The 14,210-nt window shown below is 39.9% G+C and overlaps 1 protein-coding gene and 1 long non-coding RNA gene across 13 annotated transcripts in view; one reads left to right on the plus strand and one right to left on the minus strand.

Moving 5' to 3' along the window:
• The window catches only part of nbeaa (neurobeachin a), a 157,352-nt gene that overhangs the window by 16,283 nt on the left and 126,859 nt on the right, over positions 1–14,210 (minus strand). For 4 of the 11 annotated variants that reach the window (XM_026941764.3, XM_026941761.3, XM_026941758.3 and 1 more), the window contains 6 exons: positions 13,428–13,884; positions 11,351–11,505; positions 9,939–10,065; positions 9,065–9,184; positions 5,089–5,222; positions 3,222–3,283 (listed from right to left, as the gene is read on the minus strand). In XM_026941764.3, the coding sequence (XP_026797565.3) occupies positions 3,222–3,283; positions 5,089–5,222; positions 9,065–9,184; positions 9,939–10,065; positions 11,351–11,505; positions 13,428–13,884 (1,055 nt within the window). The remainder of the gene's footprint in view (positions 1–3,221; positions 3,284–5,088; positions 5,223–9,064; positions 9,185–9,938; positions 10,066–11,350; positions 11,506–13,427; positions 13,885–14,210) is intronic. The other 7 variants (XM_026941772.3, XM_026941767.3, XM_026941771.3 and 4 more) reach the window with 3 other exon arrangements.
• LOC128320965 (uncharacterized) lies at positions 213–13,486 on the plus strand. Of its 2 annotated transcripts, XR_008304554.1 has the most exons (4): positions 213–513; positions 11,375–11,507; positions 12,953–13,058; positions 13,350–13,486. It is a non-coding gene; the product is annotated as an uncharacterized LOC128320965 (long non-coding RNA). The 2 variants fall into 2 exon arrangements; XR_008304553.1 differs by lacking the exon at positions 13,350–13,486 and having other exon boundaries at positions 12,953–13,337.

The following is a 14,210-nucleotide window of genomic DNA, read 5'->3' on the forward strand; positions in this document are numbered from 1 at the left end:
GATAGCAGCAGATGCAGAGAAAAGGCAGGAAGGGGCAGGAAGCTTTTAGCCCAGGCTGCTGATGGTTCTAGAAGGACACATCAGAGGATCTAGTTACCATTCCTTCCTGCCGATCAATACTTTGGGTTCGGTTTCAGCCCCAGAGAGTCTAATGGAGGGCCAGTGTGGAACCAGTGTAACACAATCTGCTGGGGAGAGGAGGGCATTAAGGATGACGGGAAAAGAAGGGAGGAGGGGAGAGAACACAAGGATGGGACGAATCATAGCTCTAAACTCGTGCAGAATCAAGAGTCAAGAACCAAGAAGGAACTGGAGAGCTAGGATTTATTTAAGGCCATCTATGTCTATGATTTGTCCATGGCTATTTAAGCATAACTTGAATATATATATTCAACATTATAACAATGTTTTTTAAATTAGAGGCGTGAATTAGTAAAGTGCTTATAGAGAACATGTCTTTAAGTTAAGGAATAGATTGAGGAGCTAAATGGAGAAAGATGGAATCGGTTCAAGGTAAGAAAAGAATCTATGTTGTTTATGAAAATACAAATGTCGTATTAGCATTCACAAAAAGATTTATATTTCTCAAATTTACATTCCTCACTTCTGTAACTACATGCATTTCCTATTAGTTTCACTATAGTTATTAATAAGGTGATTAACTGAATAACAGGCTGTGAGTTTAAGGGGTAAAAACAGCTGCAGAGGTCACTGGGAGAGATTGTGCTTATGGGTGTGAATGTGGAAACCTCCAGCTGTATTTGTGGAATTTAGGGCTCTTGAGACTGAACAACTGTCACATTCAGAATCTGTTATATCACTTTAGAAACATTCCCATTAAACGTGTCAAATCTTCAGGTGCTCAGTACTTGGATGCAAAATTCAGATATTGTACACTATTTGTGTGTATGCGTGTGCGCGTACATACATACATACACACACACACACACACACACACACACACACACACACACACACAGAGTCCACTTTATTAGGAACACCTGTACACCTGCTCATTTATGTAGGTAACCGCATAAATCAGCCAATCATGTGGCAGCAGCACAATGTTCACATCAAATATCAGAATGAAGAAAAAGTGTGATCTCTGTGACTTTGATCATGGCATGGATGTGGGTACCAGAACGGCTGATTTGAGTATTTTTCAGAAACTGCTGATCTCCTGGGATTTTCACACACAACAGTCTCTAGAGTTTACACAGAATGGTGAACAAAAAAGAAAGAAAGAAAAAAAACATCCTGTGTGCAGAGAATTTACGGACTGAAACACATTGCTGATGATCAGAAGAGTACGACCAGACTGGTCTGAGCCGACAGGAAGTCTATAGCAACTCAAATAAGCACTCTTTACAACAGTTGTGAGCAGAAAAGAATCTCAGAACACACAATACTACAAACCTTGAGGTGGATGAGCTACAACAGCAGAAGACTGCATCAGGTTCCACTCCTGTCAGCCAAGAACATGAATCTGAAGCTATCAAGGGCACAGACTCACTGAAACTGGACAACTGAAGACTGGAAAAATAGGTGATTCTTTGCCCCTTAATCTTCAGCTGTCCAGTTTGTGCCCATGATGGCCACTTTTTCTTCATTCTGATGTTTGATGTGAACATTAACTGAAGTGCTTGACCTGCATCTGCATGAGTTTTTGCATTGCGCTGCTGCCACATGATTGGCTGATAACTGCGTTTCAGTCATAACAACTCTCAAAATGAATTTAACAGCTTTTATTGATGGAAATGAAGTGTAGGTAGGTTTGGTCTTGGCAGACTACATCTGTTACACTGCTGCTGCTGAGCAAGTGCAAAGACAGCAAACAGTCAGTTCTTGAAGTTGATGGGTTGGAAGCAGGAAAAATGGGCAAGCGTAAGGATCTGAGTGACTTTGACAAGGGCCAAATTTTGATGGCACACTGCCTCTGCTGGCTTGCCTTCTTCCAACACAACAACTTTGAGAATTGACTGTTCACTTGCCGCCTAATATATCCCACCCCTTGACACTTCACCTGTCAGTGGTTTTAATGTTATGGCTGATCGTGTGTGTATCTGTGTGTGTGTGTGCCAACTTTCCACCCATTAATAAGCAGATTTATTTAAAATCAAATTGTTATCCAAAAGAAGTTTTTATTTAGAACGTATGAGAAACAGTGAGGAGCTTGGCCTGTCTGAGAACTTAAGAAAAGGCTCCTGCGTGAAGCTCCTCATGAAGCTGGCTGGCAAGATGCCAAGTGTGTGCAAAGCTTTATCAGAAATACTGTTAATAATTTAGAATGTAAAATTGTTTTGATTTGTTTAACACTTTTTTTGGTCACTACATAATTCCCTATGTGTTTTATTCTTAGTGTTAATGTCTTTGTTATTATTCAAAAATATTAAAACATGGTAAGAAATGAAGAAAAGCCTTCTGTGAGTATGTCTGTCCAAACTTTGATGGGTAGTGCATGTAGTGTATGCGAATTAATAAAACTGTGTAATATCTAAAGCTTAAGAGACAAGATGCTTGAGACAAAAGTGCCTCTGAAGCTGTAGGAGGTGAAACTTTATTATACAACAGTTCCGGTCCACTAATTTGATTGGACCAGTGGTGTTCCAAGAGTGCTTATATTCAGTATAACCACACTGTAAAATTCCAATTCTAGCAACAGTCCCACTGAAACTGATACTACAGTAGAGTTAGTGACATCATCAGTGTACATGAGTATAACTTCTGACTTAAAATTTGAATGTTTGCCAGATGAAGATGAATAGGATGAAGAGAAGCCAATTTCAGTACAGGAATGTACAAATCATTGTGAGCTAGCCAGCCAGCTAGCCCACGGAATATCAGAGTGTGTGACTTCTGCTGGATCTATTTCCAATTGTGGAGCAAAAATAAACAAATTATTTGGCCATATTGTGTCCAAATTTCAGTTACTCGATATTAATTTCTTATTTAAAAAACTGTAGCATAAAAGCAATATTGCACTCGCAATCATGCTCTTATTACCTACAGCTGAACCACAGCCGTGCTGATGTTCTGTGTTAATGCACTCTTGCTAATGCAATCCTGTCTAATTATACAACACATTTCCTCTGCCTTCCTCCATAACAGTGGATGAAGGGCAGAAACTTGATATTCGCATTGCAGAAGCTGTATTTTTAGCTGTAGAACAAAAATACCAGTGGAATCATGGGTACTGGGATCAGTGCTGATTGCACTCTTACCTGTGAACACAGTAACATCACCAGTTCCACTACTGATGTGCTGGACTTCATACACACCAGACCTGCAGTGGAAAGGAAAAAAAGGCAAAATTTAACACACACACACACACACACACACACACACACACACACACACACACACACACACACTTACTGAAACACATTCCCACCTGCTAAGACACACACAGAATCCTTTTATTATTAGTGCTATAATATTTACTATTTTCTATACCATGGCCATGGAAATACTAGTTGGATTGGATGGCAGGTGTACATTAATTTCTTATACCAGGACACCTACAGAAATGCCAAAAGCATCTGATTTACATCATCTTCATACTCTGACACTGTAATCCTGGAAGGATTCCTTCCTTTCAGGATAGAAATGTTTCATCACAGGATAAAAACAATCAGTCAGAATAACTCTAATTTGCAGTCAGTCTTCAATCTTAGGGAACAAGTGGACAACTAAAATGTCCTCTACATTATAACACATACAAATGTTTTTTTTTTTTTTTTTATGTCACCAGTGTGTATGTATGTGTCAACATTTTATAAGCCACTTTGCAGCTTCACTTATTTTAGAGAAAACCTGGAGATGGCCATTTTGTTTAAAACCACTAAACTAGAGATGTACGTCTGCTTTTCAGTAATTTTTCCTCATTACATTCTTGTTCCTTGCTGTTTTTTCTCCGAAGCTCAGCCTAAAAGCACTCATCGTTTTCAGTCTAATAGCCAAAGACAGCATTTTGACTTTTTACATGTATAGGTTTTGCACAGTGCCATGGTCCTACTACTACACACTCGTCTCTCAGCTATATGTTTCGGTTGTTACATTCGTTCAGTAATTAAAGTGATTACAAAATGTGTTGGAGGATGTGTTGGCCCAGTGAAAACTCACGGGCCACCATTTCATGATCCTGTGGCTATGTGACAGTGATCAGATAGTGGTACACTATGAGAGAAGGCACGTGAAAATCAGCTAAATAAAAGAATGCGTGTGTTATTTTCACATCATTCTGCTTTGAAAATGGCTAGAAAACCTCTATTTTTACCGGTTGGTGAGTGGCCATGGTATAAGACAGATAACGCCCAACAAAGCGTCTTGATATTAAAAAAATAACTAACTTGCCACCACTTCGTCCCTTATTTCTGATACTGTATTGGGACACAAGGTAGGGTGTTGTTTTTTACTTAGGATCTATAGATAGTTTTATATTGTGACAGTGTTCCAGCAACATATACCATAAAAACAAGTACATAAGACAAACAGTCAGGACAGGGTGTGGTGAAATGGTGAAAAATAGCCAGAAAAAGAGGGAAAGAGAGGAGAAAAAGTAAAGAGAAAAGAAAGCAGGAGGTGGACGTGTGAGGACACAGAGACCGATTGCGACCAAGACGAAGGACAGTGGGAAAGCTTCCTTGAGTTTCCTGTTATCAAATCATATCTAGAGCTGATCTAAAACCTGTGTGTATTTTATGACCTAGCGTATTTGTTTATATATGAAAGGTGAAGCTGACCTTAGAGCTGCACTTAGACACATAGATCCTTTTCTCTAATTAAAGACTCATACTTTCGGACCATACCATTTCTACCTGGCCTAAACAAATAGACTGGAAAAAAGTATTAAATGTAATAATAAATTGTTAAAGGTATACAGCTCCCTCTTCATGAAAGCTCTTTCTTTTAGCTCTTTCCTTGTCTGATACAGAGCACTAGCCTGTATCTGTAACTCTCCTGACCTCATACCTGGGTCCATGGGGTTGTGTGTGTATGAGGCAGCAGACGTACACACACAGACAGCAGACAGTGAGGGACTCCACAGAGACGCCAGCTAGAGAGGAAAAAGGAAGCACAATACAGCACCTGTACCTTCAATCAGCAACTCCTGCCCATGGCTACCGAGCAGGGTCCTGGACAGGAAGGGTGCAAAGTCCACAAAGATCTCCCTCAAGAGGGGGGCCACCTTCTCCAGCGCACGCTCTAACTTAGTGGTTATACTGTAGGAGAAACAGAGGGCGAGACAGACAGAGAGGCAGCAATGTTGTTATGGTGCACAGTCAGGAAAAGACAAGCATCCTGTAAGCTTAGCCTAAAGATACAGACAGGTCCAAAAGTCTGAGTCCACTCCATCAACAACTGTTTCAATTTAAACCATAACATTGCTCTTCATTACAAGACCTTGGAATGATAAGGTTCAATCTGGCAATTCTGTAATTTTAGGACATTAAAACCTAAAGATTTGACTCTCTATATATCTAAACTTTTTAAGTAATGTTTAGGGTGTAAATGTTTTCGATTCAGCAGTATTAACTAATTTTTGCCAAAATGTTAGAAAGAACCTAATAATTCCAAGGTCATGATTAATACAAGTAACAAGGACACAGTGTCTGCAAAACTTTGCTCAAAAACCTTCACTCAGATGAACCCAGTATCCATAATTTTTACAAATTGATTCTATAATGTAATTGTGTCAGTGTGGCTATCAACCACACCTTAATCACACACATAGCCCTAAACCCATTAGATTTAATCACGTAGACCGCCAGAGGGTTTATCTCAGCTTATACCACAGCACTGTTGAATGTTTAGTTCAGGACTTTTGGAAGGAGTCTGCAGTGTCATTGCTTTGCAAGTTTTCTGACATGGGGAAATCTTCAGGGCCAAGGACTTTGCAGTTTCTTGGTAACATAACAAGCTCAAATGTAAATGCAACTATAAAAGAATAAAAATATGACGTGATAAAAATTGTAAAAGTGCTGCGGTACTTGGACAGCAAGCCTACTTCAATATTGGTCTAACTTACAGAAATTACTTGTCAGCAATTGCTTTTTGTCACTGAGTTAACAAAAGTTCATACGTAAGAAAAGAGGAGAATATTTTTTTTTAAAAGAGGATATTTGGTTTGAGGACACTTAGTTGCATTTCAGTGTGCTGATTTGTCTTAGTCTTGAATAATTCATTGCATATAAGAAATAAAAACAGCATTTGGGAGTGGACCCAGAGGTTTGGATGCTGCTGTATGATTTATGAACTACAGCACATACCTTTTGTTACTGTTTGGTTAGAATGAGAGTTAGTGGGTTGGTGTTGTGTTAATGCTGCTTACAAACACCAGACTCGGCTTCTACTACCAACAGGAGGCAAAGGCTTCACACGCAAATACGAGTTTTATTGAAATATGTCCTCCGAGCAGAAAGTATCATGATTTGTTTGGTTAGATGACCAGTCAATTTCTGCACAGAATATATTTCAATAACTAAACTCGTACCAACACCCCTACAAGCTTCCCTACCCTAAGGCTAATGCTACAGCTACTGGACACACAGCACTAGTCTCAGGGGCTTGAGGGGATCTATAGGGACACAAAGCTGAGGAAAAGGTCAGTAGCATCAAGGGTAGTGAGCGTTCTTACTGAGCACAGAGGTGGCCATTGCTATTAAGCAGGAAGTGATACAAGGAAGTGAATAAGACATGATCCAGTCCCACTTTTGAGTTACATGATCTTCCCGTATAGAAAGCCCATGTGTGCAAATAAGGAAAGCAAGAAATTCATTGTTTCTTCTATATCAGGTGTGTATAACTCCAGTCCTGGAGGACCAGGGTCCAGAAGTGATTACCTTACTCAAACACACTTCATTCAACTCAACCATTTAATTAACTAGTTAATTCCCAGGCTGAGTGGGTGTGTTCAGACAGGAAAATCACCAGATTGTGCTGGACTGGAGTTGTGCACACCTGTTCTACATAAACATGTTCCCGGTGCTGAGAAGAACTTATTCAGGGCTGTATGTATAGTTGTGTTGGCTTGGACTGTAGAGTGGAACTGACTCAGAGATGAGAGAAGCAGGGCACTGCAGTGAGGCACTGCACCATCAGCATCCACCTCCCTGACACACAAGAGGACCAGGACAGAGCAAGTGTGCAGAGCAGAAGGGAAGTGGTGTGAATGTTTGAGAAAGTATCAATTACCAAGAACTGTTGTTACTTTTGCCAAATCAAAAATTTTTGTTAAGATTACTTTATGATTTTTTTAATATAGGACAAAAGGCTGCACACCCAGAGGCCAGCATTCGCTAATTCAGTATTGGGATATTTGTTATATCTGGTGCAATATGATAATTACTATTTTAATTACTAACCTCTCACAATAAAGGTACTAGTATGTTTAAGGTACAGTGTCATGCATAAATATTCACTCTCTTGATGTTTTCCACTTTTTTTTAGTTCTACAACCTGAAATGAACTTAAAATGCATTCAGATTCATATGTGCAGCTCTAACTGCAACCAAAGGTGGTTATTGACCCAGGGGATGAATATTTACTTTTGTGTCTCAATAAAAATATTTTGCACCTTCTAACCGTCAGACACATTTCTGTTAATCAAATGGTAAAAATTCCATCTAAATCCATATCAGTTATAAAAGATGGAAAGGTTCAAGGGGGGGGGGGGGTGAATAATTATGCAAGGCACTGTACATATGCTTGCCAGTGGGACAGTACCCTAAAATGTAGTCTCAGCCCACAGAGTGTCTGCTATCTCTTGCACGCTTTTCTGTCCACAAGCTTCAGAATCATGAATGTTGCTAACTGATAGGATCTCTGCAGTTCTGTGTATACACACTTCTGTTCAGTGGTTTTGAGTGGGAAAACAAAACATTCTGAATACTGATGTACAATTAGAGCAAGATATAGTCACTGGATTGAAAAAATGTTCATGGCATCTTATCTTTAAGTTATGGAATTTAGTTTGGAGCAGTTAGTCGTGAGCTGCAGTGTGCTGTAGTGTCTGTCGAAACGTCAGGTGAATGGCTTCTTACTTTAAAAATAAGTACTTCAATGCTATGTTTAGTGATGAAATGACTCTCAAGCAAATGCTTCAAGTCTGGCATGCGAGACTACCTCAAGGGTAACACCATTATATGCATAATTACTGTTGTTCTTTTGAGAATACATTTATATTGTTTGTACTTTGTGGAATAAAAATGTAACTACACAAGAGCTTTATTGCTGACACTGTAGAATATTCAGATATAAGGGTATTTTTATTCTAATAAGTAATAAAAGAAAAATAATATGAATATTCTTCCATAATAAGTATTAGTAAATTAAGATGCAGTTGGTAATTCAGTTTTGCTAAATAACAATAGGGCCTTTCGCACCGCTTTAGTTCCAGAACTAAATTTACAGTACTAAAGTACCGGGCGATTTTGCGCGAATTATTTCCCAGTACCATTTAAAGGGTTGCATTCGCACCGACAGTGGGCACTAGGAAGTGACATAAGCCGGTCGACAGCGACGTCATTTGTGCGCGGCGTTCAACAACAGAAACAAAGAAGAACAGCGTAAACAACCGGAGGATGGAGGACGCTGTGATCAGAGCTGTGTTTTTGTTGTGTCTCGCGTCCATCTATCGCTGTTCTCCATAGTTGCGAAATAAGTTGACACTACAGTATGTTTACACGGCGTTTTAAATCAAGGTGGGTGAGGGTGTTTTCGTACGTGTTTGGCCAATCAACGTCTACTTACGTCACGGATAGTACCAGTTGTGCTGGTTAGACCCTGCTCCGGAGTAGGAGCTAGTTTGGTTCTTGAAAAAGGCAGTCTGGTACTAAAATCACACCCGGTTCCGGAGGTGCGAAAACGCCAAAAAGTGGGTAGTTCCACAATTAGTTCAGGTACTATGAAAAGGTTCCCGCGGTGCGAAAGGCCCTAATATAAAACAGTTCTGGGTAGTGGAGCTTTGACCTTACTGTATGAGAGAATAAGAAAAAATGAGAGGATGAGAAAATGAGAAGGAGGTGGAAGCTGTTAGGTTTGTTTGTTGTCGATGCTTCCTTGCCTAAGAAACTGTCCCTCATCTCTGGGGGCTGTGTGGAATCCTGCCAGTGAGCTAAAGGATTTGAGCTCTGCAGGGGTCAACCCACTTCGCAGTGGACATGGGTCCACCTCACAAAAGGCACTGCAATACAAACGGGCACAAATACACAGCAATTACAGGTACTATATTGTTAGACACTAAGTATTAATAGGGGGTAATGAGCTCTGCTTGCTTTGTTTTGATTAATTAAAGGGTAATGTTGCCCACATAGGAGGACTCAGTCTTCTACCACATGTAGGGCTTCATCATTAAAGACAAAAATATATGCTTATATTAATAAATAAATGGCTAGTATAGCATAATTACTACACGCTATACTATAAATATACTTTATACACATAGATTATTACGTTACAAACATTCACACAACACAATTTTTCACACACACAGACACACAAACACAACTGTTGTATAGGTGTAGTTAAGTCTGCCACCTAGTGGAGGATAGAACGGACTGCTACACTTTGCAGAAAATATCAACACGCCCACAATGTCTGACAGCTTTCTTTCTTTCAAACACACACAGAACAAAAGTGTCAGTCTTGCTTTCATCAGAATGTGCCTGAATGATGGGGGTGCAGTTGAGTGTGAATCAGAAACAGAAAAAGGTTGAGATGTAGATAAAAAAAAAAGAGCAACAGTGGAAAATGAAGCGAGCAGAACAGAGAGGTCAAGTAGAGGGAACACGTGTGGTGTGGTGTGGAAGAAAGTGACTCAAATGTGAATAAAAATAGAGAGCAAGAATAGTTAAAAGACTTGTTAAAGCAAGGAGAGAATGGAGAGGAGTGGAGGTGTGCAGAGATGAAGAGGAGGGACGAGGAACAGGGAGGCGTACCTCATGTTCTCCACTGTGTCCTCGGGCATGGGCGCCACAGTCTGCACAGCAGGCAGGTTTTTACTGGTGGCACCATTCACAAAGCTGGAGGATGAGGCAGAGGAGGACGAGGCAGAGTCTGTGGCACCTGCAGGACATGACAGTCGCAACAACTTAGAGCCAAATACGCGGGATTAGACTAACACTGATATACGGCTAGTACATCACTGCCAAGTGACATCATCATAATCTTCACCATTCAAACAGTACCTACATGGTAATACATCTGAAAACATACATCTTCACTTGTAGCACATTTTCTTACAACCTTCACAAACCACCCGGACTCTCAGCTATTCCGAAAAAATATTGAAGATATCACTTTAACATTGATGCAGTTTTGTCACTTGCGTGTCACATGGTTGTGTTCTCTACTGCTGTTAATGAACATTAGCACTATAAATATGTTACTGCATTATTAACTTCCACTTGTAAAGCTGTATATTAGGCTGTACACTTCTTGAGTCCTAGCATTTGTAGTTATTTGTGACGGTCCTTCCTGTTGTTTCTGGGCAGCTGATGGAATCCATTGTTGGCGTATCTCATTTGAGGACAGATTTTCTACAGTCTTGTATGTGGGTTAAAAAATGTGACTTGTGACAAGTCAAATCAGATTTTATGTATTTATTCTTTTCAGAAGTCAGTGCATGTCTCTTCCTGATGTCAGAAATTTGTAGCAAAAGCAACACCACCACCAACAAAGGAAAGTAGCATAAAGATGGTGCAGGAGAGGAATACTTGTTGGGTTTAAGGCGATGAAGAACTGGCCTGTTTTATTTCACTGTCAGTTTAAATATACCATATTTAGGACCTGGACTGTACATTGCCTTATGCAACATAATCCACAGCAAAATCTCAGTGTTAGTAGCTAAGTAACTAGCTGACATCTGTCTGCCACACACTACTCAGCGTATACATGCCTACACTGTTACTATAACAACCAACGAGCACATGCAGGCAAAAGTGAACAGTCTGAATGAGCAAATTGGAGCAAATTTACTCAAGGGTCCAATGGTAATAGCTGGTACTGAGATCTGAACTCACATCCTTGTTATTACAAGTGGAAGTTAATAATGTGATATTGATGGAGCACTTCTGGAAGTCACTCTGGATAAGGGTGTCTACAAAATGCCATAAATGTAAAGTTATTGGTAATCTATAGCCCTAACACTGAAAATGCTTGTAACTGATAAAAAAAAAAAAAAACATTTTTAAAACTCCCATTAAGAGTGTATAATAGTCCAAAAACTGAACTCTACACTCTAAGAAAAAAAGTTTGTTTTTTTAAAGGGTTCTGCTTTTCTACTTGTGTGCCTCCATGGTGTATCATGCCATAGGCCTCTGAATTCTTGATCCGTTCTTGGTGTGTGTACCTGTTGTATTGATCATGCTCTTAGGTGTGGCACTGGCAGCAGCAAAGATGTTTGGTGTGCTGCCAGAGGAGGGGATGGCACTGCTGGTGGGTGTGCCCACGGTGTTCACTGCCAAACTGCCAGGTGGAGGTTTCTTCACTGGTACAACCACGCTCCTGTGAGTGAACACATTTACATATGTTTCTATACATCAGCACATTTGGATTGGGTTTAATATCAACTGCAGACACTGTCCATCACACTGTCAAGAAATACTTCAGATAGAAAAATCCAATAAACAACTGCGACTGACTTACGAAAGAAGACATCTTTTTTTTTCCCTGGATAACAATGTTAGCTCTTAGCGCTGAAACTGAACAGCAGTTTGCCTTCCTTTCACAAACTAAAGCTAGAAAACAACATGAGGAATATCAATAGCTAACACTGTTTACTATACAGGTCAGCCCCGAACAGACGAGCAGCAAGTAAGTGACCTAAAACACATCGTCCCAGGAGTCTATGCAGTGCAATTATAACCCAGACGTTGAAAAAGGACCTTTTGATAAAATATTAACCTTTTAATATCAATTATTCATATTTAAGGAGCTCATAAAAGATGTACTGTATAATCTAGAACATTTTTTATTTATTGGGTTTTCCTAATCAGAGAGAAAGAAGCAGATTAATGTTCTGAAGTAGACTGAAGCACATACAGCCTACAAAAGACCAAGTGTATCATACATCAATACGCTGTGTGCTCTGTAACAGAAACGGCTAAAAACAGATTTGAAATGCAGGAAAAATGCGGCCATAAAGGAAGTGCTGACACTTCACTCTCAGGGCCAAGGAATGTATTTACAGCATGTATTGTGGTAAGGGCCATATTTCAGGACAGCAAGTACAGTCACATATTGTTATCATAACAAAGGAGCTGTAGAAATAGATTTAATTCAGCAAAGTTTAATGTTAATAAGGCAAATAGTGTCAGGCAACATAGGCAACATATCATGACAATATGATCAGCTTTTAATTGATTAAATAAAATTGATTAAATAAAAATACTTGATGACGTGTCAGAAATTAAAAGGGTATTATCCAAGATTAGTAAAGACTGGAGCTCTAGGGGTTAAGTAGATCGCCTCTGGCTTGCTCATTAGGGATAAACCCACATATTTACAATTTAATTTGATTTAATTTAATTTGAATATATTTATTTCTGTAAAACTGCTTTGTGACAATGTCCACTGTTAAAAGTGCTATATAAATAAAACTGAATTGAACTGAATTGACGTAGTTGAAGTATGAGAGTTTTTTAGCTGACGTTACTACTGGTGTTATTTGTAGTTGCACAGGAGTTTGATGCAGTTCTTTAGCACTACATACATATATATGAAGGTGGTTCATCCAAAGCATTACCTTACCTGATAGGGAAAAATCAAGTGAAACTTTTATATAAAAAAAAAAAAAAAAAAAAAAAATTTATGTTTTAATTTTGTTACGCAAACTGGCCATACAAACCATTTATAGCGTTTGGGTTTACATACCTGTCAAAGAGGAACATTGCTAATTAATTTCTAATGATTACTGTTATTAGGAAGTACTTTTTTTTTTTTTTGCTCACAGTGACTGGTGCAGGATTCTTCCATGTTTTCCTTTCTGAACAGACTGAGATGGGGAGGAGTGAAGAAGCGTTGAGGAGCCTCTATAAAAAGACTGATAGGAGGCCCATGTAAACACAGACTGTGGTTGCGGTATTCTCAACCACATAATACACTTTCGCTGATGCGGTTGCTTAAACGATTATTTTTTTAAATCATGGTTTATATATTTTCCAGGTTATCTGTATTAGCAACCTAATCTTTTAGTAAAGAAAAAAAAATCACTTATTGGACCTTTAAGCCAATGAGTCGAAAGCATTCGAGTATTTCTTCAGAGTATTTCTTCATAGTGAATTTTACAGCCTACTGTCCTCTGACCTGAGAGTAACCTCCATCACATTATCTTCATGTTTTTCTGCCAGGTTGCAGGGACATCCTTAGCAAACAGAACATAAGGCATAAATAATGGTGCAAGACTGATGCTCTTAATGCTTCCTCACCTGTCAAACGAATGGAACTGCATGGGCAGCATGGCAGCTGCCTCTCTCTTCAGTGCCGGGTCAGGATGGTATGGCTGTGGTTCAGGACCCGTCTCAGTGGCTTCCACTGGCGCTGCCACCAAGCTCTTGAGGATCTCCTTAACATTGATGCCCTTGTTGGCCTGGCTGATGCTGGAGATAGATGCGGCTGGCTTAAGTGTGTCTGCGCCAAGTGGAGACTCGAGCAGAGACTCTTGGGACTTGCGCACCTCTGCTGAAAGCGTGCACAGGAGCTCACTCATGGCGTCTGGACCTCCTCCCACACCTGAGGCCACGACTCCCAGGTCAGAGCCATTGAGGGTGCCGCCCACCTGCTCTTCCCCGATGCCTGAGTCAGTGTGGGGCAGCGAGGACTCCAGGGGCAGATCCTCCAGTGGACGCTCAGTTCGACTGCTGTCTGAGAACGAGGAGGGGTTTTCTGCACCAACACACACACAGTTAAAAGTATATCATTGAGTTACGGATTTTTCCAGCATAAAAACAACCACAAACCCTCCCGCCACATGCACACATTCAGTATACACATGTGTGTGTGTGTGTGTGTGTGTGTGTGTGTGTGTGTGTGTGTGTGTGTAGGATGACAGTATGTGTGTGTGTGTGTGTATATATATATACACACACACACACACACACACATAGCCATAACATTAAAAGCACCTGCCTAATACGTATATATCTGTAAGTTTAAATAAATATGTAAGTTTAAAATGTTTTAAATTGAGAGGTTGCATGAAGGTGCTGATA

The sequence above is a fragment of the Pangasianodon hypophthalmus genome, chromosome 17 (assembly GCF_027358585.1).
Source record: "Pangasianodon hypophthalmus isolate fPanHyp1 chromosome 17, fPanHyp1.pri, whole genome shotgun sequence".
NCBI classification, from domain to species: domain Eukaryota; kingdom Metazoa; phylum Chordata; class Actinopteri; order Siluriformes; family Pangasiidae; genus Pangasianodon; species Pangasianodon hypophthalmus.